The 27,904-nt window shown below is 34.6% G+C and overlaps 1 protein-coding gene across 2 annotated transcripts in view; it reads left to right on the top strand.

Annotated features, from left to right (window-relative positions):
* Positions 1-5,456: 5,456 nt before the first annotated feature.
* Positions 5,457-27,904, top strand: part of Poxm (paired box pox-meso) — a 55,799-nt gene continuing 33,351 nt past the window's right edge. Inside the window, exon 1 of one of the 2 annotated variants that reach the window (XM_072533947.1) lies at positions 5,457-5,765. In XM_072533947.1, coding sequence (XP_072390048.1) covers positions 5,756-5,765 — 10 coding nt within the window. In that variant the 5' untranslated portion in view covers positions 5,457-5,755. Of the gene's footprint in view, positions 5,766-23,024; positions 23,167-27,904 lie in introns of those variants that run through there. The other variant, XM_072533946.1, reaches the window with a different exon arrangement.

Below are 27,904 nucleotides of genomic sequence, written 5' to 3'. Positions count from 1 at the left end.
TTGCATATTCGTTTCGAACGTGGGCGATTATTCTGGCTATGATGACTTTGTTGGTTGCTATAGCAACGGAATAGCTCTATACCATGCTCTTAGGTTAGCAAGCCAGGATATTCTTCTTCATCGTGTGACCCTTTTTCCTTGAATTTTACCTAGCAATGCATTATCGAGCGTTCAGGCTTATTCATCCAAAAATGAAGAATGTAGCGTCCCAAAACGATTCTAAATTCACAAAAACATCGTGCGTCATACTTCATTTGGGTGTCATAACTACCTTGCTTTCATGAGGAATATTTTCTTCCCATTCTGGTTTCAGCCTCTTATCCTTAAATAATATCATTGGTGGTATGTACTGACCACTAGTATTGGCCCACGGCCGATTTTCACGTTTACAGTGCTACTGTATGCAATCTCTTTGTCCCTTTTTTGGCAAAAACCTGCTGGTAGTGCAGTGGCAAACGGCATCCCTTTTCATCGATGTTGCAAATATTCTGAGGCTTTCCAGCAACATCCACTTCCTCCATGACTACCTTTACCTTCAGTAGTAACAATGACAATCACTTTTGTTACGATAGATGGTGACGTGTCGTATGACTCAGAAGGGTAAACATGTTTATCACTAATATGCTTATTCATTCGAGTATTTTCTAGGTAATGCCTACCTGACACACGATGTTATAAAAATAATTCGAACCTTCTGGACGAGCCGATGGAAATACCAGTTTTCCGCTAGTCGAGAGGGCTGTCGACGTTTCTAGTTAACGGCACTGGCGTATATAATAACGGATTTTTCATTGAGGAGTTACAGTTAATTCTGAAGATTCGCGCCGCGTGTAAAATGTTACGTTCGTCAAATAAATTGTACAGTAGTTTAATAAACTGATATAAATTACCGTGTGTTTTAATAAATTAAAATAAGAACAATATAATAAATTAATAAAGACATTATAAATTAAATAAAGACATAACAATTAATAAATTCACAACACTTTGTTAAGTTTACTTGCTCTTGATGGATTAAAATTCTGTGTTTTGCGCATAGCCACATCAGAGTGGTCAAAAATGGTCTCAACCCCTTACGCCCAGCTTTTTGTTTCATTGGGTTAAAATTATGGGAAATATTGTTTTAATCATAGAAAGAAAATACACTTTTTCTCCAATTATCTTGCTAGTGATACGCTTCTCAACGTCAGCAAGACGAAAGATTCTTGGGTAAACTTCAGTTTCTTGATCAAATGATCAAATCATATTTTTACCTAATTTTCTAGTTGGTATACCTGTTGTCAAATGGTTTCGTAAGGTTCTTTTAGGTATCCGGAATTCCTTTGATGCCTGGTTGACAGACATTTCGTTTTCAACAGCATTAAAGACCTGCTCCATTTGCTATTCGGTCTATTTAGCTCGCTTTTTCGTAATTGCATTCGGATCCATCTAAAAGATATGAACAAAAGTCGTTAGTTCAGTACAATTCAACATAGTAATAAGCTTTCATTTATAAGTAGTTAGATAGTTCTACATAATCACAACGTGTAAAAGTCAAATAAGAGAATAAAATCTGTATTTGTACACCAGGTATGCATATTTGTCCACTTGTTGCATTCGGATCCATCTAAAAGATATGAACAAAAGTCGTTAGTTCAGTACAATTCAACATAGTAATAAGCTTTCATTTATAAGTAGTTAGATAGTTCTACATAATCACAACGTGTAAAAGTCAAATAAGAGAATAAAATCTGTATTAAGCCATTTCTCTAATAAGGCCAGGGCTGGCCCTAATAAGATCAGGCACTGTGGCCAATATGGAGAAATAAAATATCGGGAAAGAAATGAAAGGCAGAATTTACAAAACAGTCATCAGACCAATAATGACATATGCGGCAGAAACACGACCTGTTTCAGCCGCAAAGAGGACAAAAGGGTTGTTAGAAAGAGCAGAGATAAAAACACTTAAAAAAAATGGAGGAAAAAGGTGGAGAACATGAAGAACTAGGTAAGAAATAGAAGAGCAGAATAGCACGGTCATATACGCCGAATAACAACAAATAGAGTAGTTAAGACGGCAAGAGACGGTTCCCAATAGGAAGACGATCAGTAGGAAGACCACAAAAACAATGGAACGACAACTTACTGGAGGCACATTGAAAAACAGACAGTCATGTCTACATACAAAGAAGAAGAAGAACTGACTGACTTATTATCTTGCACTACATTACTAATAGATACACATATATTCTCTTTTCTTGGCATGAAATAGTATTATTTTGATTTTAATAATGATTTTAATTGAAAAGTTTCTCTACTATACTTCGTTCACTTTCAAGATACGCTAGAAGTTAATCACACACGTGATCGGTGGGTGTGTCGTGTCTTCGCATCTTGTCATTGGTTAGCACTTAATTTCCAACCAATGACAAGCTGCGATGACATGACACACCATCCTATCACATGTCTGAAACTGTTTACCTCGAGCTTATCCTGAAATTGAACGAAATCTAGAGTAGCTTCTTTATATAACCTTAAAACTAAGTGAAAGGAGTTTAAAAATCGTACAAATTGGTACTTATATGCCCAAACAAGTGGCTATGCGGACTATGAAATAAAAGAATTCTACGATGGCATTACTTTAACCCTAAACGATACAAAAGCACACTTTACCATAATATGTGGTGAATTCAACGGTGAGAAAGGCAGACAGAAACATCACTGGGAAAATTTGGTTTGGGAAACAGAAACGAGCTCGGTGAAACTTTACTTAGTTTCCTGTTAAAAAAATCTATTCCAAATGAACAGCTTCTTCTACGAAAAAGAACATCGGAAATTGACGTGGCCAGAGCCCGAATGGAAAATCTAGGAAGGAGATCGATTCCATGATCACTGATAACAGGCAAATCTTTAAAGAACTTACAGTCCTGAGCCAGTTTTGGTTCAGGACAGATAGTGACAACAGAATGGTGAAAGCGTCGTTAGAAATAGACCTTGGGGAAGAGAGATATCGCATGATCAAAAGGAAATCTACACATACCTGGACAGAGCGTAATAATATAAATGCACTTGAAGAACACATCAACACCATTCTCGAAAGCAAGAAGAATACAGACACAAATATCAACACCCTGAATGACATTATAATAGAAGCTATAGAGGAAAGCCAGAAGATACACTGCCAAAAGAAATCATATAATGAAAGAATAAGTCTCCAATCACAATCATTAATAGAAGAGAGGAGAAAAATGCAAAGTAATAGAAGCAAAGAACATCATATGGAGCTCTATCAGACATCTTCAAGAGCACCATGACAAATTATTTGAAAAAGAAGTCGTTCGACTAATGTTTGCTTTCAGTCATGACTTATGGCGCCGAAACACTTTCCTTAACTTAGGCTACAGCAACCAAACTCAGAGTAGCTTAAAGACGAATATAACACTCGCTACTTGGACTGACTCTCAGAGACAGAATTATAAGAAACGAAGCGAAAAAGAAGCGAATAAGTAAGGTTTCCCTCTCAATACCCAATAAAGTTTAATCATGTTTGATATTAGATATACTGTAAAGATTTCATATGAGGATCCCTAGCCTCCATAGCGCATCATCGTGCTGTGAGGAGGTGGAGGATAATCTGGGGAGCATGGATATATGTACAAGTCTCTAGAAGTTGGGTTTGCTTCTATTGCTCGCTTGCTTATAGTTTTCTGCTTTTTAGTGTCTTATAGCTGAATAAGTCCTAGTTTATATGTATTTAATTATTGTGTACACACAACCAAACTTATATGGAATCATCTGATATTTCTTATTATTTTAAGCTAATTTTAAAAAACCTACGAAGTCAAAGAATATTTATTTTAAAGCAATTTAATCACCAATATATAAAAATTAAATACAAATACAAATGCTCTATAGGCTTAAGGTCGGATGAGCAAGCAGGTCACTACAGAATAGCGATATATTCTGCTTCAAGAAAGTCTGTAGTGACTCTGCTGGTATGTGGAGGTGCATTATCATGCATGATAATTAAATTTTTTCCCACTGCACTTCTAATTAGAGGTTCTAGAACCAAATCAACATACCTTCGAGCTATTAAAGTTGGTTGAATGGAAATTAAAGAAGTTTTTTCACCGACCATATTACTTCCCCGGAACATAACACTTCCTCCTTTAGGTTTGTGAACAGATCTGGCTGTTTCCGTTCTTGCTTGTCGTTCTCGCTCTCTAAGTACACGAATTCATCGGTCATATGATTTTACACAAATCCTAATTTCGTCTGAAATTAGCACATTTTGCCAATTTCCAATGTTCCAGTTTTGGTATTGAAAAAACCAATTTAGGCGATCAATCTTGTGCCTCCTCCTTAACTCGAGAATCTGTAACTATCTACTGCTGTATAGTCCTTGGCACGAAGCTTTCTTCCTATCGTTTCAACTGAAACACTTAAGTACATCTGTACCTTCTAAAGTTGCTTTTGGAGTTGTGGATGAGAAAGTGTTGGGTCTTTTCTAGCTACTTGGACAATACAACTATCGTATTAAGCCGTTGTTACTTTTTGGGCGACTATATCTTGGTCTATTCTCCTGATACCTAGCATAGGTTTTTGACTCAACGCCCTGTGTTACGCCTACTACTGTAGCTATCTCCCTCTGAGACATTCAGTGTTCCACAAGACCAATAATCTTTCCCCTTTGCACATTCGTTAACCCCACATAAGGCATATTTTCATTTTTGAAAGCGAAAGTTAGTTTATTTATTTTCGTTCAATTTACAACTAAAACAAAAATAATCTACACCCTGCTGGGCAGTGTTATCTGATTGTTTTGTTTTTGTTGGTTTGTTTATTTTTAATAAAAACCTTTATTCTTCGCAACAATAACAAGTTTTTTCAAAAGAAATAAATATTAGTTTGAAATACGTGATGATTCCATATAAGTTTGGTTGTGTTTAAATGTAAAATATCTAGTATTAATTTTACAGTATTTGGTTTAATTCTACAACGCGTTTAAACAAATTGAAATACCACAAAGATTTTTTAAATTAACTAAGGTTGAACTGAGCTGAATTATGTGATTACTACCTACTAAAAAACAACGATTTTGTAAGTAAATATTTTGACTTGAACTGATTTTTTTTAATTAGCAAATCTGAGCGAATCTTTGATTCAATTACCAAAAGCGTCGTTTAAATCAACTTGATGTATTAAGGTGACATAAATAAATGTTTATATGTGGCAATTGCGGAGTACGAAGTTGATGAGAGTTCTAAAAAAACCGTTTAATGATGACTAAGTACAAATATCAATTAAAATAATCGTCATTTTTACGCCAGACGTCGTAACTACCGAGTAAAATCTAATTTCACACAAGATTCAATTCTGAAATGTAGCGTGCCAAGCCGTGCATCAACACGCTCCAAAATCCCGCCTTTGCGTACTCAGCCATGACTCCATTGGCTTCAACCAGCCATTTTATACAGCGAAAGGCGGGGAATGGGAGCGTACCCGCGACGTCGACTTCCTCGGAAGACCATGAAGCTGCACGCAAGTGGCCACCGAGATTGGATACACTCTGTTGAGATTTGTGTGTTAAATCTAATCATGCAGTAGATTTTTGAGTTTTGAACGGTTAGGGTAATTTCACACGCCGCTTCGCTGCGTTATTTTGTTACTACTATTTGTGATTAGGAACTTATATGTTTTTAATTCAGTGGGACAAAGTTTTACTCTATCTTTTATTAATGGGAGATTAGACTTTGCAGTTCTATTAATAGATCAGATGGATACTGGTAAGTGATACTTATCTCTTTTAAATTGTTGGAAAACGCTTTATTGTTGGCAATTAACACTTCTAATTGTCTTGGAAATGATAAATCATTCACTATATCTATTTTAGCGTCAATTGTAAAACAATTTTAATGTTTCCGGAAAGATAGAAAAGAAAGTTTTCGTTTTCCACTTCGGTTATTTCGATTTTTATTTTTTTATGTAGGTACACGCTTTCAAAATTATCGTCCCATAAATATTGATTTGAAGCTACTTTTTGAGCCACTTTAGTGTCATAATTACGAGCCCCTTCCCATATCAGTTGGCCCAACGTTAAATTGATAAGCAAATTAAATTTTAGAGAACAACGCAGCGTAAATTTTAGAAATTTTAATGCATCGAACATTTTTGAATTTCCTAATTATAGAAAATATTTTATAACGTAATGAAAACTATTAATTAAACAGAATAATAATAAATTTAAAAAACGCCTAGAATATGTAATATAAAAAAAATGTGAAAGTTTACCACTGAGTTACATCCGGTTTATTTTTAATGACATCCAAAATTCTTCGAGGCATAGTTTTTACCATATTCTGTCAAAATTCTAATGTAAACGAATCCCATATTTCTTGCAATTTTTCCTTCAATAAGTTGACGGACCTGACAGGGTGTTTTCTCAAAGCTTTTTTCATTTCGCGCCACAAAGTCTCTATCGGGGACAAGTCGGGACTGTTAGAAACCCATTCCAGAAATGGTATACCATGGTCTTCAATCCGTTTTAAACTCTTTTTTGAGGTATTACAACCTGCGCCGTCCTGTTGGAAGACAAAATCTTCCGCCGATGTTAAACGGTGTTTCATAATCGGTAAAAGAGATTCTTCTAAAATATTCAAATATTTGTCCGTGTTTACAATCCCATCGATAAAATGTAACTTTCCCACACCTTTAGACGAGATGCTGCCCCAGATCATGAAAGATGCAGGAAATTTGACTTTTCTCTTCAGACAGTCGTGATAGAAAGCTTCATTTTTCCTGCGAATGACGCGACTCCTACTGTATCCAACACACTTCAAATCTGCACTCATCACTCCATTGTATTGAATCTCTTTTGCGACTGAGTCCAATCTTTATGCTGAGTTTGATCATCTTAGTCTATCTTTCAACTATAAATAAAATTTACTTTGTAAGTACTAAATCCTAATTTGTGGGCCTTTCGGTGACATGTTGATCTAGAAACGTGTCTTCCAATAACGTCACTCCATACAACGTTTAACTACATATAATTTGCTCGTCGATTTTTCACTATAGTGCGTCTTAATGCCCTTCGATCTGATTCAGTTATTTTACTTTTTGGTACATTTCTAGGTTTTGTGACGACCGAACCTGTAGTTTTGTATCTTCTGACTATATTTCTTACACTATAGCGTGACAATAGCAATATATTCGCGATTTTCGAATTGAAGTTTCCAGAATTAAAAAATCTAATAATGATTGAACAAAATTTCTCATCGATAACTTTACAATCCACAAACGGCAAAAAGCTTTACAATACTAGAAAATACATTTGACATTAACTGACAATATAATTGTTTTGATGTCATTTTTCCATAGGGTCCTCTGGATCGACTAATCGACTTAAACTCCAAATTCCATAGGTGGGCCAACTGATATGGGAAGGGGCTCGTATACTCCATTTGAAAATTATTGAAAGCATAGTTTTTATACCACGGCTGACGATTCATAATCTAATTTCATAAACCTGTGGCAGGTATAATTATTATATTCCTATCAAACTATCATTTAATGGTCCATCTGAAGACCAGTTTTAAATTATCATGACCCTTTTGTACATGACCACCTCTCTAGTGCATACATATACATAATACACAGACCATATACGAGTAGTCACTTGAACCACAGGGTGACGAAAAAGTCTTTTTTTATATATAGAACAAGCTGTCTATTATATTCTTCTTATTATTCATCTATATAAGCAATTTACTTGTTCATTAGTTACTTAGTTGTTGCCTCTAATGGAAGAAAGTTGTTGCCACTCCATCTCTTGCTATTTTAATGATGCTTATGTGAGTGTGAGTATTCTCATTTCTGCTGTGTCCAGAAATCTGTATGTTGGGTTTTGTTTAGTCTTGTTTCTGATGCGTCATTATTGGTCTAATACTGGCCTAATACTACAATAATGCTGTTCTTAATACTACAATAATAATTCTTCTTCTTCTTCCTCTTTATAAGCGATTCTGCTTGTTCATTGGCGGATTAATACCTCTATGGGAGGTTGTCACTCCCAACTTTTGCGCGGTCGTCCGATACTTCTTCTGCCGATTGGTGACTTATCTCTTGCTATTTTGACGACACGGGTCTCCACCATTCCGCTTATGTGGTTATTCCATTCTTTTTTCTATTTTTTGTCATTTATACACCTAACGTTACATTTTCTTCTAATGTCTTCACTTTTCTTTCGATTTCTCAGCGTATTTTCTGTAATTCTTCTCAATACTGATGCCATCAATTTCTATTTTACATCTGGTTGGTTCTTTGCTGACTACTAGTGTTTTACTTTTCTGAGATGAAATTGTCATATTAAATTCTTTTGCTCTTATGTTAAATCTGTGAACCAGTCTTTGCAGACTATCTTCATCTTGGGCTATCAATATTGCGTTGTCTGTGTAACAGAGTATTTTTATTTCTTTGTTTCCCATTCTATATCCTCTTCCTTCGTTAACGCTTTTGATGATTTCATCCATGATCAAATTGAAGAGCATGGGGCTCAATGAATCCCCTTGTCTCATTTTGCTGACTATTTCTATAGGTTCTGTAAGTTGTCCATCTATTCTGACTTCCATTTTGTTGTTTTGGTAGATGTTTTTGATAGTTTTTATAATATTTAGGGGAACTTTTCTATTATACAGAAGATGGATTACATATTTGAGTCTTACTCTGTCAAACGCTTTCTTTAGGTCAATCAGACACAGAAATGCTGGTCTATTATACTCTAGTGATTTCTCAGTTATTTGCTTTATAACGAATATTGCATCTATACACGATCTTCCATTACGAAAACCCTGTTATTTTTCTGCTAAACTTATCCTCTGATTTATTAGCACTTGTAAACTTTTAGTTGTAAGCTTTAGCGTAGTATTTAACAAGTTTATACCTCTATAGTTTTCTGGTTGTTTTTTATCTCATTTTTTGAATTGTAGAATTAGTTGCTTGCATTTTTTAGGTTAATTTACTTGAATTTGTTTACACTTTAATTTTAAAAAAGAAAAAACTTCAAATATATTAAAAACCCTTTCAGTAAATATTCACGAATCGATATATTAAACAAATCAATCGATACGATACCAGGAAAGCCAGTCAGTGCACTATCACTTTAAGCAAACAATTTAATTGAACCCAGCCTGTGAGACTTGTTCACCCCTTGGATTACGTTCGGGTATAACAATTCCTTGGAGCGAGGAGCTCCAGACTATCCCTTTCCCCCTATAGCACTCTGATGCGCGATAGGGGCACAACTATCAGCCAAATGCTTTTCATGTGGGAGTCCTGGGTAATAGAACTGTAACATGGTACCCTAACAGATTCAAATTCAAGCTAGCGTCAAGCGCTTTAGTCCTGTTATCATCTTTGCATTTTATTACTTCACTACTTAAGTTCTTATGCCGAAATAACATTTCATCCCGCTCCTGCAAGACACGTGAAACTTTGCGGCCAATCCAAATGAAGCATCGATAGATTCAAATTTGCCATACCTACCGTTTAAATGCGTACGGAGGGAAATGTATGTTTGGTTGCTCATCGGCTACTATTCCCTTGATTTGGGAATCGGCTTGTCGTAAAGGGTCCTTATAAGAATTCACACAGTCGGAAGGATGTCTCGGATCTCGGATCATTAATTTGAAAAGTTGATGTTCAGGGGTCACCTAACGCTCAGATTGGTCGAATTCTTTTAAAAACCATGAATAAAATTTAGTCTGTATTATCCCACAGATACTTTTGTGGGTCAGATACTTCAAAAATCTAATATGTATAAATATGTGGGTCCCTGGTCGGTCACCACTGCTTCAACAATTCATTTGGTATTCCATTTTTAACTGCAGCTTGTTTTTATTTATGTTTGTATTTCTCCTGTATATCTACTGTTTGTAGCATTCTTGTGATTTTTTTAAATTCATGTATCATCACCTTTGCAATGCTTTCGTAATATTTTCTAGCCGAGTGCCTCTTAATTTATGATATAAATATGTTGATAATAATAATCGATTTTACGAGTCATAAAATAATTTAAAATACAATATTTATTTACTATTTATTAATTTTTTCCACAATCACTTTACTGATAATATGGGACTTGGTCGAAAATTGTTGAAGTAGTTGTGATATTGTAAATTTGGGTCATTTTTATTTATTATTTATTGGTAAATGAGTACATCAGATAAATCTATATAATATGTATAGTTTTTTAAGCTAGTTCATTGAAAAGTTACATTAGGGTTGCATTTTTGAGAGGACGCAATATTTTATTTTTTATTTGTTGGGGGGGGGGGGGGTAGTTTGTGGGGGTCGCGCAACTGTCCTCCGACCGCCATCTTGGAATATGGAATAAGGAGTGCAAAGGGTTCTCGCGCTGTATTTCGTAAACTAGTAACCTCACAGAAAAATTTATCATGCATTATTTGTAGCAAATGAAATTGTCTACAACTTTATTTGTATTAGTTTTATTCGAAAAATGAAAAATGAAAAAGTTATAAACAAAAATAACTCAGTTTTTTAACAAATTTTCTCTTAAGCCTTAACTTTTTTTTTGGTAATGTTACAATAAAATGGCAGATGACGTACTTCCTCTCTTTGTGTTAAACTCCTCTTATGTTTCATCCTCGACCCGTCCAATGGAATTTTGTTGTAGGTATAGCTTTGATATTATCTCTGAGAGTAAGATTGAGGTGAGTTTGCTTTGCTTGACTCTATAGAAGGCTTTTTCAAAGTCGACGAAGCACACGAAGACGTCTGTATTGTCGTCACGCACTCGATAAAGATCGTATGGAGAATAGGAGAGGGGGTTATTTGCGTTCGTCTTTTTGGGAATCGGAATGAACTTTGATAGTAGCCAACCATTTGGTATTTGTCCACCTATATGTAGAGTTTATTGAAGAGAGCGGTCAACAGTTTTATTTGATCTGTGTCAAGTAGTTTAAGTGTATCTGGTCATCCCCTCATTCCCATTCCTACCTCTTTGTTTTCCGATCGGGTTTCAATTCTTCTCGTGTTATTATGGTTGTGAATTTACTTTACAGTCTGCTAAAAGTTTGTCCAAAGTAGATATGCTTCGTCACTGGTTTATGACATTACATTGGATATTATCAGCTGTATCGTAAAAACTGTGCTATCAATAAGTTTCAAACGTAGTATAACCACATTTGTGATAATTCAAAAAACGGTAGTCTCAGTAATTTGTTTATAAACTGAATCTTCCCGAGCCTCATTCAAATCCATCAACTACTTACTTAAATATAATTGCAATTTTCGAACAAACATGCCTACTGTAATGGAACAATTTCGAAACGACATTTATCTGTATAAACAATCCACTAATAACTTATTAGTATTTCAACTTGTTTGCCCATTTGGCTCTTGAAGCAGCTGCTACCTATCTGGAGGCGGAAAGGTAGACACCTCTGGCTCTCAAATCCATTTAGTGAACAAATTTACACCGCAAATATTAACTTTATTACAGATTTTATTGGTTTAGGGTAAGACCGCGCTCGGAGAAAGAGAAGAATTAGAAAAACGAACGGTTCGCGGAACCGAACGGGAGTGTTTGAACAATGCATATCTTTGTAATTCTAATTTACTGATCGTATGAATATTTTTAAAGCCATAACTGATAGGAGACCACGTGTGAGACCAATAACGCAGGCCAAAAAAAAAAAGATTTATATAATTTTTCTTATTAATTTATGTGAATCCTATGTATTTGTTGGCGCTAAAAAAGAATCTGAAATTAGATTTTACGTATCATCCACAGCTTTCCCACAATATAATCCCACATTATAATAATTTGAAAAAGGCAAAATACAAAAATATATTAAAATTATACATTATTAAAATACTACCTTTCATCTAATTCTTATCTTGTAACAGTATAGGTATGTACGATCATTTCAGGAGTCAATGCTTTTGTATTTGCTTTCTCTTTTTTCTTTAAAACTTCACATAGCTTTTTCAAAAATGGTTAGCTAGATGGTTGTACAAAAAGTGGATTTTGAGGCTCATTAGACATCCCAAATCTTTAAACTTATCTAATAAATTAGCTACTATAAGCTAGTAGTTAGGTTCTTTCATATTACCTAAAAACTTGGTTACAACTTTTTTGAATGCAATCCAAGCTTCTTTTTCCTTAGCAGTCATCTTGGTTTAAAAGTTGGAGTTGAACATCATTTTACGAATATCTGGTCCAACAAAAACACTTTCTTTCAATTTGGCTTATGATAGATGGGGAAAGGCCATATGCCAGGACTCAATACCATGGCCTTGACAAATTGTTTCATTAAGCCTAACTTCATGTGTAAAGGTGGAAGGAAGATATATTTTGGATCTATCAAAGTTTTGTACAAAATGTTCATTGTTTTGTGAACCAGTGTTTATCTCTTGCTCTATTGTCCCATTCAGAAATAAAACATGAAAACTTAAATAAATAAATCTCTTTTGTTGACCAAGTAACATGGAAACAACTTTTAAATCTCCACAGATCATCCAATTGTGAGCTGAATATCTGATTTTATGTCGAATTGTGTAAAGATTTTTATATGTCCCTTTCATACGTACTGAATGAGCAATAGGAACCGAAGCATAAGTGTTCCCATTGTGTAAGAGTACAGCTTTTAAACTTGTCTTTGAAGAGTCTATAAAAAGTCTTCAATCATTCTTATTATACTCAATAACAAACTCATTTATTAGACCACCAATATCATGACAGTAGACCAAATCCCCTTCCTGCCGAAAAAAATGAGCAAACTGTTGATTTCTGTACCTGTACTTGTAAATATGTGTAAGAGGCGACAACAAATTCTTTTCTTTTAATCTTGAGCCAGCAATTCTGATTTTTCCTTTGTTAAACCCAAATCTCTTACTAAGTCATCTAACTCAGCTTGTGTAAACAACTGTGGTTTTAAATTTTCTGAAGGACACTGAAATTCACCATCACTTTCTGGATCACTTTCATCAGATTCTGATTCACTAGCATTTAAAATGGCATTAATATATAGAGGAGGCTCAGGGACGGGCAGTTCAGGTCCGTGCTTTAGGACAGATAGCAGACGGGAGTATAGGATAAACAATGCAAGTCTGAAAGCTTTTTTTCTTTCTTCGACCACTTCCTCAAATCCTCAACACAAACATAACATACAATGTGAGGAGTCCAACCTTTGTCTCGGTCACCAATTTTCACACCAAATGTGCAAAATACACCTTTTTTACAAAGTCAGTAATGTTTCTCTGATGTTTTTTAATAACAAAATCACCACATATGTAGCAAAATGTATTTGGACAGTTTTTACAACTGCGACCATCCATACGTAAAAGCATATGAGTCAGACACTGAAAAGTGAGGTTATGTTTATTAGAATAAAAAGCTGTTAATGAAGAGAACGAATTCAAACCAAATAACATTAGATTTCTCTGCTCCTTGAATAAAATAAAATGTAATTATGCAACTTTAAATGTTAAATTGTGAAAGAATGGTGGGTGATACAGCATTTTTAATATGATTTTCGGACTCAGCATCAGCACACTAAAATACATAAGATAGATCACAAATTCATTTATTTACTCAAAATTTCTAAGGTAATTTTAAAATTGGTTGTTTATTTATTAAATAATTAATTTATGGATATTGATTACATTTATTAGTACGGTAAATATTATTTTGTAACATGTATTGTGAGTGATGAATTCAACTAAGTTTTACTAGCACACGTTTTTTTTATTGATATTTTGATTTATGTTTATAAAATTGGATTATATTTTTACATCTTTTTGTTTGTTATATTTAAGTAGGTTCACAAAATGTATTAATAAAAAATCTGCAAAAACATCAAATCTATAATTCTCTAAATATCTACTAAACGAAACATGCTAATAGGTATGTAAAACCTTATACCAAAAGAAATACAAAATATAAAATTTTTTTACACTTTTTTACAAAAATTTTCTACATTTATTAATATACAGGGTGTTCCGTTAAAAAAACACACAACTTTTGTTCATACCGTTGTTCTGAGTGGCCTTGTATAATTGAAAATAATTTTAAATTATAGACGCCTTTGATATACATTAGTTTTGTTTTGTTTGAAACATTTTTTTTTATATATTCCATAGTTTAGCTACAATCAAAGAAAGCCTTTTGGCGCACCCTGTACATTATCTTGATTTTATTCTCTATTCCTTTATTTTCTCATAGATCGAGTAGTTATTGTCTTACACGCTTGCTTTTTATAGTAAAACAAAATTTTTTCAAACAGCGCAAGCAGTCATATGCTTATATCTATATAAAAAGCATGGATATGGAACAACTAAGGTTTTTTCAAAAAGAAACGATTCAAAGAAATCGTTGGTAAAATATGAGACGGTTTCCAAATACTGTCGGCAAATGTTTTTGATGTTACAAGATACACCCAACAGCCAAAAAAATCGGTTAATTAAGCTACCAGTAGCGTGCGGCGTCGCACAATCGGGAACATAAAATACATTTTGTCTCTAGAAGAACTCTCAAAGGCAAGCAAATTTTGATGACCACATTTTCCTCCATACAAATTTGTCTAAATACAAATTTGTAAGATGTTGACACTTGACATTGATGAATTTATACAAAATATCTTACTCTTCAAAATTACTATTAACAAAAAACTGAATTTGTTTATTTTCGATTATTTTTTATGGGTCATTATAGGACATTATAGGTTTATTTCTAATAAATTATTACTGTATTAATGTTTTCTGAGAATCGCCAACGTTTTAACCATATACGGAGTGTGGAAATAAAGTTGTGTTTTTTCATCTTATTATTGTTATATTTTTCCATTTTCTGACCAAGCAGTGTATTTTCTCATAACGGTTTGTATATATTTTTTGAATCAGTACGTCAGGCTTAATCTAAATAAACTAAAGTTGGAACGAAATATTAAGTTTTTATTTTCACGAAATTTGCAGGACATGTAGACCTCTAACTGGAATTTTTTCTCACGAACCGTTCACTGTAGGAAAATTATAAGCATTTGAGAAGAACGAGTGGTCAATTTTATGTAAGAAAAGTGCACCGGTTTGACTCTAGGACCTAAATTGACGCCAATATATCCGATTAACAAATTTTTAAATGATGATCAAATAATACAAACAATTATAGTTTTTTCCATTTTTCGGCCAAACGGTGCATTTTCTCATAAGGCATGTATATATTTTTTGAATCAATATATCAAGCTTAATCGAATTAAATTAAATTTGGAACGAAATATCAATTTTTATTTTTACGAAATTTTCGGGTTATGTAGATTTCTATCTGGATTTTTTTTTCACGAGAAGAACGAGCGGCCAATTGTAGGTAAGAAAAGTGCAACGGTTTGACTCCCGGACCGAAATTGAGGCCAATATGCCAGATTATTGAATTTTGAATTTGATTTCGCGCGCTTAACTAACATTCAAAATCGCCGATCGCTTCAATCGTTGTTTCTGAGAGAACGATTCATTCTACACAAAAAATGCTAATAAAAGTTTTTGTTTAAAATTATCTTAGCTACATTTTATATTTAAAATATTTTTTTCTATTGCGTATGTACAGATTCTTGGTAAATCGATTTTTTCCGTTTTCCCCCCTCTACGTGGAGGGTTTTAGGGGAAAGCCCAGGGGTAAAAGTGGTAAACTTTTTTGCATCTTTTTTAGTGTCCTAAAAATGACATTTTCGGCAAAATTTAGCTTGTTCGTATGATTTTTAGAGGTTCAGTGGCATTTTCGTCTATGACTACTGGAGTATTACATTACATACAGTTCGAACTATTTGGTCTCATTTTACAACGTTTTTTATTCTTTTAAAACATTTCTTTCTCATTTTGTCACAAAATTTTTGATAAATTTGTTAATACCGATCCGTAAAACCTGTAATTTAGGCTCACAATTTTTGTCATTTCCTCTATATCATCCTCGGATTAACACGACGACTTGACCAGTTCGTTATCCTTCCACACCTGTCCAATAATATCCATGATGGATATTTATAAATAATTTACAACATTTATATTCGCTTTAGAGATTTTTGATGTGCCACACATCATTAGAAATAAGTGAGCCTTGAAAAATACTAATGATACGGTTTTATCGTTAACACCAAATGATAACCCTCCGACTCTGGGTCACTGGAGAAGATATCGAGCGTTAAGATATTATGTTAAAATGTGTAAAGGCATTTCGGTTCAGTTCTAGCATCATTGATAATTTTAGATTTCATTTATCATTACAGACGTAACGTAAACTGGACCAGGATTTAAGATACTTTGTTATTATCGTTTAAATACAAAAATATATATAAATGAAAGTAATGGGTAAAGTATGTTTGACATATATTTCGAGAAAAAATATAAACGAAAAAACTTGAATCGTTCGAATTATTAGACCATCTTCATTTTTTATTCGATCTCTTCTAGTTTTCCTTACTATCTTAATGAACTTCTAGTTACTACAGTTACTAGGTAACAAAGAATTACTTATCATCCATTCTATCTGTATCGCTGTTTGGAATTCAGGAAAATGGCTATCTGATTGGTGTACCTCAATTTCAAAATCTTGTTGCATATCATACCTACCGGTAGAGTAACAGTGGCTGGTAGGAAAATCTCCAAATTAAGTTTTGCTGATGATACTACACTTATAGTAGCAAATGAGCAAGAAATGTTTAATCTCCTGCGAAGAGTTGAGTACGAAAGCAATAAAGTTGGTCTGAAAATCAATAAAGCCAAGGCAAAAATAATGGTGGTCGACAGATTCCACACTATTCAACTGACTTACATGTTACAGGAATGCCAGATTTGTATATCTCGGGTTTAGTATAACTAACGATGGTAACTGTGAAGCAGAAGTTCGGAGACGTATTGATATGGCAAAAAATGCGATGAGCCGCCTAACTAAAGTTAGGAAAGACAGATCTATCTCTCAAAATATCAAGATGAGACTGGAGAATGCCCTTGTATTCTCAATATTTCTATATGCGGCAGAGACTTGGACTCTTCGTGGGTGCGAGCGCCAAAAAATTGATGCCTTTGCGATGTGGTGCTGGAGAAGAATGCTGCGTATACCTTGGACAGCTCATAAAACAAACGTTTCCATTCTAAACCAACTCGAGATTAAAAAAGGCTGTCCACAATATGTCGTATTTTGCAATTTTTGGTCACGTGGTTCGCAGAGGTGACGATAGTTTAAAGAGATTAATTGTTTCTGGAAACGTTCCGGGCAGAAGATCAAGAAAATGATCACCAACTAGATAGTCTGATGAAAAGATAGAGACCAATGGAGAACAATTGTTAGGAATATTGGAACAAATCACGATCCTTAGTAATGGGAAAACGACAAGAGAGAGAGAGAGAGAGAGAGAGAGAGAGAGAGAGAGAGAGAGAGAGAGAGAGAGAGAGAGTGATCTTCTAGTGATGTTGGCGACCACATTGATCCATCTTGTTCTAAGATTGGCCAGCCAGGATATTCGTCTGCGTCCAGGGTCTCTCTTGCCATCAATCTTGTCTTGTAAAATCAATTTATGGTTAATGTCTTTATCTCGGTTGTTCTTAGGGCCTGTTTTTTTTTATCTCGTTTATATCACATAGTTAAGTATCGAATATTGATCCAATTTAGTTTTATAAGATATTGTTTTTTTCAATCCTAGATGCTTATGGACTATGTCTCTTAATGCTCTTTGCTCTTAAGCTCTTTTGGAGTAATATTTCGATCTGCTCATGTAGTGGAACAATAAGTAATTTATTTTTAACCTAATTTTACTCAACATCTTACTCAACAATAATATATAGTTCTTAACAGCTTACCGTCTTTTACACCATGGTTAACTTTTACTTACACTACCACACTATGCTCTACTTTTTTTAAGTCGAGTCTGGTTTGTGTTGTCAAGCTGTTGGAGTACCTGAACATTCACATGGCGATGGAGCCTAAATTCATGGTCCCGGGCATAGTTGAAGTTGGTCAGTCAAACCACATCAATTCCTAGGTCTTTATGGATATTACTGTTTCTAATATACCAGGGGGTATCTACTATATTCCTCAGTACCTTGTTCTGAAAGTGTTGAATGAGCTGAATCTGATTCCAAGCTCTTTTCTTTTTTTTGACATTCTCCATCGAAACCTTGCATCAATAGTGATGCCCAGATATTTTGCGGTATTTTTGTACCGAATCTGGACCCCATTTCTGCTGACTGGAATGCGTTGACTCCTTCTATTGGTGAAATCGCCGTGAATGGATTTGGTTTCGTTTAACTTGATTCTCCACTTTTTAGTTCAATTATTCATCTCTAACGCATTTTGCAGATTTTGCATTGCTTCCTCCTGGTTATGATCAAATGGGTATAATTGCCGTATTATTAGTGAATGGAACAGGACATTGAGAAAGGACACTTCCCTGTGGGACACCAGCTCTTTTTGTCTCAGATCAGAATATGTTTCCTCAGGCTTGATTCTGAAGCATATGTCCGATATATATATATATATATATATATATATATATATATATATATATATATATATATATATATATATATATATATATATATATATATATATATATATATATTACATCCAGGAAACTGGTTGATAAAACTTTCTTCTCTCCCAGTGCCATTTCTATAATGATAGTGATTCTGTGCACTTGATAAATAGTAGAAAGGCTTTCACTAAATCCAAGTTGATAAGGTAGAATTAGATTTCGTTCTTCCGTTCATGGTTTAAGCTTTTTAAGTATCAACTTTTCATAAAATTTTGATATCACGGGAAGTGGTGATGTATGTCTATATGATGATACTTCGTGTGATTGATCATCATCATGACTTCTGCCACTTCCCAAAGCTTTGGGAGATATTTCAGTTTATATGAGGCATTGAAGTGGTGGGTTAGTTTTAAAATTGTATTCTCTGGCAGCTGCTCCTAGATCTCACCTGTAATTAGGTCAAAGCCAGGTGCTTTTTCGGGTTTATGTGTTTTATCTCTGTTGTGTGTTTTTCTAGACGATCTGCGAATTTTACAGCTTTTTGTTCATTAATGCTTGCTCAACTACCATCGCTGTTTCTAACGGGGTTTTCCACTTTTAAGTTGTTTTGTTGCTTTGCAGAGGGAGTAATCCGTGGTCTGATCAGTGCTTAGTTCACTACTAGATAATCTCTACTAGACATTTGTTGAATACCCTTTAGTTGCTGGGTAGCCTTGTTCAGTACAGTTTTATCTGTGGGGTTTCTGGTTTGATGCTATTTACGTCCTAGTGTTTTTTTTTTCAGCTATCGTATCCCTTATTTCTTTAGGATAATTGTTGCCTTTGGTTCTTAGAGTTGTAGTTGGTGTATGATCCAGGCTGCTTGTATATAGTTCGCCGAAATGCCTTTAACAACAAAAAAGTCTATTAGATCAGGTATCTTATTTGGGTCCTTTCCGGTAAGTAAGTTTGCCTGTAGACAGAACGTCAAACTTTAGTCGTTTTATTTCTTTTAGAAGTTCTTTGTCTTTGTTAGTAGCCAGTATAGAGCTACATTAGTAACGGTGTAGCTTTTCATTTTTACGTTAACAGCTGTAGCTTGAAATTCTGCTGTCTGATGTTCCATCTCTTGATAATGTCATATAGATACCTTTATAATAACTACACTACACCCCTTTGCATCGTTATCTATGTTATAGTACATCTTGTAATTGTTGCTGGTCGTTTTGAAGCCCATTAGAGTTATATTGCATAATTCGCAGTTGTTGGCCATTTTTGTTTTTTGATATCGCTCCTTGTGCGCGTCTTTCCAAATTAAGGTTTCTATCATCCATCTTGTTTAACCTGTTCAAGACTGCTAAAGTATTGCTTCAGTAGTTGTAGGTGGATTTTGGTTCTGTATTTTTATTCTAGTTTCATTTTTTTTATCACTACGGCTCTACTGTATGTTTTTCCGTTTTCCACACTTTGTCTCTGTGTAGGTGCAGTTGATCTCTAGGGTTGCTTAGGTGGGTTGGGTTTTTTGGTTTGCTTCTGTTGGAGTTTTTTTATCTCCTTGGCAACCAGCACCCTCTAGAGTTTGCAGGATGTTTACCTCCATAATGTGAGCATTTGGGTTTATCATCAGGTGTGTCACACTTTTTTGTTAAATGTTTGCCAGTGCACTTGACGCACCATGGCTCCTTGGTGCAGTAAGTTTGAGTGTGTTGCATTGCAGTATCAGGCGGTTTTTCCTTAGTGCCATTAAGCCCATATCAATAATGCTATATATTTTTTTATGTCTTTAATTTACCGTAACATCAACAAGAACATATTCAACGGTTCCTTGATTTTAAATTTTATATTTTCTATTCGCCAGATCTCTAAAGATGCTTTCAGGTTTACATGAGTGATAAAGTTTTTGAACCATAACCTTTATTGGTAGGTTTTGTATTTTCATAGCTGATGGGGAATAAGTAATCTCGCTCTTGAAGTGTTGGCACTACAAACCTGTAGCTCTCACCATCATGTACGATAATTTTCATGTTCTCATTATTGATATTATCATGTTAATATTTTCATCTATATTCTTTTGTTAAATGTGTATAAATAGTATCTACTCTCTGTAGATCATCCCCGCTACTGGCCAACAATACAGCATCGTCTGCGTAGCCTATGATATTGATATATCTGTCATCCACGTGGTAGCCAGACAATGGTTTTACATTGTCTATTAATTTGTCCATTAAGAAATATTAATCAACAATTATAAAGTCATTCCTGTTCCGAGGCATAATCCTGTTTCTATGAGCTGTATGGTTTTAAAGTCTATCAGTAGGATGCTAACCTGACTGTAGACTCCCTTCTCCTTTATCCGGGCTTGGGACCGGTAACAGTTCTGTCAAGCTACTCGATCCACCCAACAAAACTGCAGGCCGAAAAGAAAAGCAGCAGGTAAAGACGGGAAACCAAACTAATTACCGAAATATTGTGGAGCAGCAATGACAGAACAATTAACAACATTATTTAATAAAATTATAAAACAGAATAAACTATGGGAAGAATAGAATACGAGCGAACTAATTCTACTATACAAAAAAGGAGATAAAAAACAGACAGAAAACTATAGAGGTATAAACTTGTTAAATACTACGCTAAAACTTACAACTAAAATTTTACAAGTGCTATTAAATCAAAGGATAAGTTTAGCAGATGAACAACAGGGTTTTCGTAGTGGAAGATCGTGTACATATGTAATACTCGTTATAAACGAAATTACTGAGAAATTATTAGAGTATAATACACCAGCATTTCTGTGTCTGACTGACCTGAAGAAAGCGTTTGACAGAGTAAGATTAAAAAATGTAATGCATCTTCTGTATAATAGATAAGTTCCCCTAAATATTATAAAAACTATCTACCAAAACAACAAAACGGAAGTCAGAATAGATGGACAACTTACAGAAACTATAAAAATAGGCAGCGGAATAAGACAAGGAGATTCATTGGGCCTCATGCTCTTCAAATTTATCATGGATTAAATCATCAAAAGCGTTAACAAAGGAAGAGGATACAGAATGGGTAACAAAGAAATAAAAATATTCTGTTACTCAGACGACGCAATATTGATAGCCCAAGATGAAGATAGTCTGCAAAGACTGGTCCACAGATTTAACATAAGAGCAAAAGACTTTAATATGACAATCTCATCGCAGAAAACTAAAATAATAGTAATCAGGAAAGAACAAACCAGATGTAAAATAGAAATTGATGGCATCAGGATTAAGCAAGTAATGGAAATAAAATACCTGGGAATTACACTGTCTAGCTATGGTGACCTGAACAAAGAAGTGAGAGATCAAGTACAAAAAGCAAATAGACTGGCAGGATGCCTTAATAACACTATATGGCGAAACAGACACATTAACACTGAGATGAAGTCAAGAATTTATAAAGCCAGTGTAAGACCGATAATGACATATACCACAGAAACAAGTCCCAATACAGCCACAACGCAAAGGCTACTGGAAACGGCAGAGATGAGAGTACTGAGAATAATTAGAGGAAATACGCTGAGAGATCGAAAGAGAAGTGAAGACATTAGAAGAAAATGTAACGCACAGTGTATAAATGAATGGACACAAAATAGAAAACAAGAATGGAGTGACCACATAAGCAGAATGGAGGAGACCCGTGTCGTGAAAATAGCAAGAGATGAGTCACCAGTCGGCAGAAGAAGTATCGGATAACCACGCAAAAGATGGAGTGAAAACCTTCCATAGAGGTATTAATCCGCCAATGAACAAGCAGAATTGCTTATAAAAAGAAAGAAGAAGAACAATTATAAAGTAGGTACAGCAAAGAATTATGTCTATGGCACATATATCTAGAAATAATGACACGGCTTCTGTTTCTATTGGAATATTAAAACCACCTGTAAGTATACCTAACTCTATGAAAATTTATTTTAGTTCTTTTATTTTTTCTCTTCTCCATTTGGTCCTTTGAATGCAATATGTATTAAATGCAATTTCTTCTTCTTTTAAGCGCATCTACCAACTCCTTACTCTTACATGTTAGACTTCAACCTACGGTCATGAATGTTAATACTACCACACTTTTTGCACATATCACAACGCTACAACTTTCACTATTATTTACTACCAACTTATGGCTCAATTACTATTATTATCAATTAAGAAATTTTGTAAAAACTTTATGTAAAACATCAAAGTCTTCTTGGAAGACCATAAATTAGAACAAACCGACTATCATAATACTTTTTAATTATCGTTTCTCTCCAGACTGCTTGTACGGATTTCGTCTCGTTGCGGGAACCATGGCTAATTTGCTGCTCACAATTTTAGGCTTTATGGTTCAGAAAATTTCTATAAAGACCTCGAAACTTTTGAAGTCTCCGTTTTTGATTTACGACCATCACATGTTCGCGACTAAATTAATTTTTTGTGTATTCTACGCGGCAAAGTCGAGAAAGAAATTGACAACGTAAATATTGTATGAAAATAGATTTGGAAATTGAGTCGTTTGCTAACAATTGGACGGCTTTGACGACGTGCTGATTATCGTTTGAAATTAACGAAAATTTTGTGTTATAACGAACAAAGCAGTGTAGTGATAAATTGTCAGTAGCATATACGATATATGTTTTATTTTGACAAAATCGTTATCGCAGGTAAGCCAATTAATTTATTTTTAAACTTAAAAGAGAATATTATTTTAATGGATTGACGTTTTGGTCCTTTTTCGTAATAGAACATAAGTATAATTAAAGTTCTTACTGTCATACATCTTATTCTTTAGGTACCGTCTCTAATATAGGTTGGCCATGACTGCAAACTTATCTCTATCCTATGCTTTTCTTATTAAGAAAATTATAATGTCTAGAATATAATGTCCAAGATAAGATACTTTCAGTTTTTTAATAATCTCTACAAGTTCACGATCTCTATTCGTATGTCTTAAAACTTTTTCATTTTTAACAAGAGTCCATGGAATTTTTAGACCTGTTCTGTTCTAAAATTGATCTTGATCATACATTGACCCTGTTCAAGCAATTAACTTGTTTTTTCTAGCTAATCATATAACTTTCACAATTAAATTTAATTTAATTCACTTTATTAACTTAATTTTCATTCATTTTAATTTTAATTATTAAAAAAATATAATTCTTTAAAACCATTTTTTAAAAACAATATCCTTATTGGACTATTGTTTGAGAGTTCACCAAAAATCCACTTTCCGCTGTCTTGAGGACCTGTCAATCTTAACAATAGCTATTTGTATAACAGGGGAGCAAAGTGTTACTTTTCCTTCCGAGAATAAAGTTTACTCTCCGGCTCGTAGCGGAGGGAAGTAATCGTTCAAGGGGGAAAAGGCACTTTACATGCCTTTTCTCTGACGTGAAGTTTTCTCCAATAAGAGATCCCTAGGGACAAGTAGAATTCTTTAGGCGTCTCCGAAGATATACCAGTTAACACCATGACTGAACCCCCCTGAAAAATTACTTTAGAAAGTGCATTCGACATATTATTTACCATCTCTTCTCCAGACTTTTCCTCGACCATATGGGGAACGTAGTCAAAAACTGAACTCATCGGTAAACATAACATTTCTTCAGTCGTGTACATTCCAATATCGATGCCCTCTAGCAAAGTGTTATCTAGCTACAGAATTTAGTGTGTGTTCGAGCATTCAGATTAGCCTCATTTAATCGTCTTCTAATGGTTCCTTCCCTAACATGTACGCTTCTGACATGTTAAAGAATGTTTTTAACCTCTATATCAGTTTAATGACGATTTTTTTTAGTACCGAAGATACTATAAAACGGTCGTCCCGATGAGTAGTTCTTCTGTGGAAACCTGTTCCAGGACATCGGGTGTAAACTCCTAAAAACGAGTAAATACACGATGCATTGTACTGCGTGAGTGCCGCAGTAAATGCCCCAGTAGCTGAACGTAAATTTGACTTTTTCCGTTCTGAACATGAGCAACAACAGATGCAACAATTTCTGCAGTCAAAGATATCTTGAAAGTGCCAATAATTGACACAGTCACGATAATAACAATATGACGTCAATAAACAGAAATGACATAGTAAAAACAATTTAAAGTTGCACAGCCTCCTTGTAACACTGAAGTAAGTGTAAGATGATAACTTACTTTTTCTTAGGGATTTCTAGTAAACCGTGTTCACTGTTTGCAAAATTTGTAAAAAGAACCGAAAAAAATCAAAAGATCAGGGCAGTTTCGACAGAAATTATAAGGGTGTAGTGTAGGTTATTATCACTACAGCTGTTTTGGCAGAGTGCCTTTCTCAAGTGATATATTTTTACTATGCGCCTACACTTTAAATCTTTAGCTGAATAATATGAGGAGGGTATTCAGAATTATGTCTATATTTATTAATTTATTAATTTCTATAGATTCTGATAATAGTAGACTTTGTTTTTCTACTATTAAAAGCCCTTTTGTGTTCTGCTATACGCTTGTCAAATGTTCCACCAGTTTGACCGATGTAACTCTTTGAGCAGCCACCACATGTAAGTTTGTATACACCACTGTTTAAGTGCTTTCCAAATGAGCAACATCTTTAAGTGGCCTTTGGAAATACCTCTTTTTCTGTAGGTAATCCTATAAGAAAAATCCAGTGGCGTGAAATAGCCGGTAGTTTGAACCGTGTTTTTATAACAATCATGTTCTGTTCTTTAACTTTGTCTTTTACCACGTTTGCATTGAAATTTCCCATTATTATCGTTATTTCATGTTTTTTCATCCGCTGTATTAAGACTTGTAGACCTCTATAGTACTGTTAAATCTCAGTATCAGGTTTATCGGTTGTTGAAATGTGGACTTGTATAATATTGATGTTGATTGGGTTTTCTAGCAGTTGTAACATACGATCTGAGTGATAGACCACATATGTAACGATTTTTTCTATAGCTTCACTTATTATGATTCCTGTACCATTCTAGTGCTGTTTTTTTATTATGGTCGAAGTCTAAGTAATATATTATGTTTTTTTTTTTTAATATTTATTTATACTGAATCAGGCCAGGCCATCTCATCTCGCTTATTCCGTGGATATCAATATTTAACCTGTTCATTTCTTAGATAGTGTTGTGGATTTTACCTACTTCGAACATACTTCTAATATTCCCTGTGGCTATCTGAATCATTGGTTTATTTTTAGGTTTTTCCACCTTGAGGTGGGTCCTAGTTCTCTTCTCTTCTCTGCAGAGATTCATAGCACCCCTTTACCATTTTAAGTCTGCCGCGGACTGGGGGCCAAATGTGTGATTGTACTCTACCTAGTCATTGTACTTGGGAGATAGTGTAGTAGCTTCTTCATGCTTTCTACTGTAGCACTAAAGGTCTGCTAAAAAGGGAGGAAGACAAGATCACCCTGTAAGTGCACATAAATAAGGAACTTATTCCCGATTGCTTAGTTCGGAAGAGATATGGAGAAGTTCTTTAGAAAAGATATTGATCAGAATATATAAAGATACTAGGGCGGTACGATAAGTACTTAGTCTACAAAAGAAAAACAAAAACTTTGGAAAAGTGGCGAATTATTTCTTAACATACTACTATAACATAAGTCTACTTCTCTTGAGGTCTGCAAAGTAGGCTACAGTGGCGGCGATGACCTCCTGTTTCGACTTAAATTTCTGCCCGGCGAGTGCCCTTTTCAAGTTTGGAAACAAAAAGAAGTCACACTGGGCAAAATCTAGAGAATATGGTCGATGGGGTAACAGTACGCAGCCCAATTTTGCCACGGTGACGGCGGAGGTATGGGTCGGTCCGTTGTCATGGTGGAAGAGCACATCATTTTTTTCACTAAATGGGGTCAACGTAGATCACCCCTTTTGAATCCATCCCAAAAAATGGTGGCCATTACCTTTCTGGTCGATAGGATAGTCTTCGCCTCCTTTGGAGCACATTAGCCGGGTTCCGCCACTGTTTTGACTATTTGTTGGTCCCTAGTGTGTACCAATGGATTCATGTTTTGTCATTGGTTGCGATGAAATCATTCATTCACTCATTCGGAGTACGCTTAAATAGCGTCAAACACTGCTGTGAAAAGGTCTCACGATAAAGCTTGTTGTCCGGAATGAGCTAACTCGGCAATTATCGCGCCGACAGCCCAAAATTTCACGCAGGATATGACATACTCGGTCTTTTGAGATGCCTACTGTATCAATTATCTCGCGTAACTTCAGTCGGCGGTCTGTCAATATGAGACCGTGGATTTTTCTCACGTTAGTGTCCGTGTAGCCGATATTGGGGCACCTGGGCGTGGTTCATCAAAAACCGACATACGACCACGTTGAAATTTGTTAAACCAATTTTTGAGGGTTGCCATCGAAGGAGAAGAGTCACTGTACACAGAATCCAAGCGCGCTTTGATATCGCTGTGCCATTTCCTTTGCAAAATCAAGAATCGAATCACCGATCGACATTGCTCTCTTTCCATTTTTGTAAAATCCGCGGATACGCCTGCTTTCACACGCGGTCGAAACAAAACTACGAGTCCGATTCGGCTGAAATTTTGACATTAGCCGTCTACGAAAATGTATTACACGATAGTAGATTTCTCTTGAGATAGCTCACCTCACCATTTCGCTTGAGATAGATAACCTCAGAGGTTAAGTACTTATCGGACCGCCTACGAATGTAATTATTATATTCTCAAAACAACGGAATTTTTATATATAAAACATAAGTATTTGGCACCACCCGAATTATACAGGAGAATGTCTCCAGGCAATAAAAAATTAATATACTCATATTGTAAGTAAGTATTGGAAAAAGTTAAAGTTAGGATACTTTAAAAAAAACCAACATATTTCTTTAGTATCTTAGAATAGAATACATGATATTAACCTTTAATTAAAATACTAATTAGATTTCTAAATAAAAAATAGACTAAGGGACGATTGTTCGAATGCTAATCAAAACTTGATTGTAATCAAATATTTAATTACAATCAGATACGTCACACCAGCTGTCAAAATTATTAAAAATTGCTTATTATTATTATTGATTTGTAAATAAAAACATAAAATTAACATCAGAGTTTATTTATGATTTATTTTAAATTAAAACGTAAAATAATAAAATTGAATAAAACAAATCAGTCAATATAACCTCAAAATGTGACGTATTTGATTTTAATTAAATATTTGATTTCAATTAAGTTTTGATTAGCCTTTGAACAATCGGCCCTATAATGAGCTGATCTTATTTCTTCCCGGCATATTAGTTTAATTTAACATATCTATGGTACTTATAAAAATAAATGTTACATCTACTGTTATAATGCACCCTAATGAATTAGGTAAAAAAAAGAATTTCTCCATACTAATCATTGTCTGTATTAAAAATACACACTTCGCCTATCGTGAGGTAGAA

The sequence above is a fragment of the Diabrotica undecimpunctata genome, chromosome 6, assembly GCF_040954645.1.
Source record: "Diabrotica undecimpunctata isolate CICGRU chromosome 6, icDiaUnde3, whole genome shotgun sequence".
NCBI classification, from domain to species: domain Eukaryota; kingdom Metazoa; phylum Arthropoda; class Insecta; order Coleoptera; family Chrysomelidae; genus Diabrotica; species Diabrotica undecimpunctata.
This window is presented reverse-complemented; position numbering and strand designations above follow the sequence as displayed.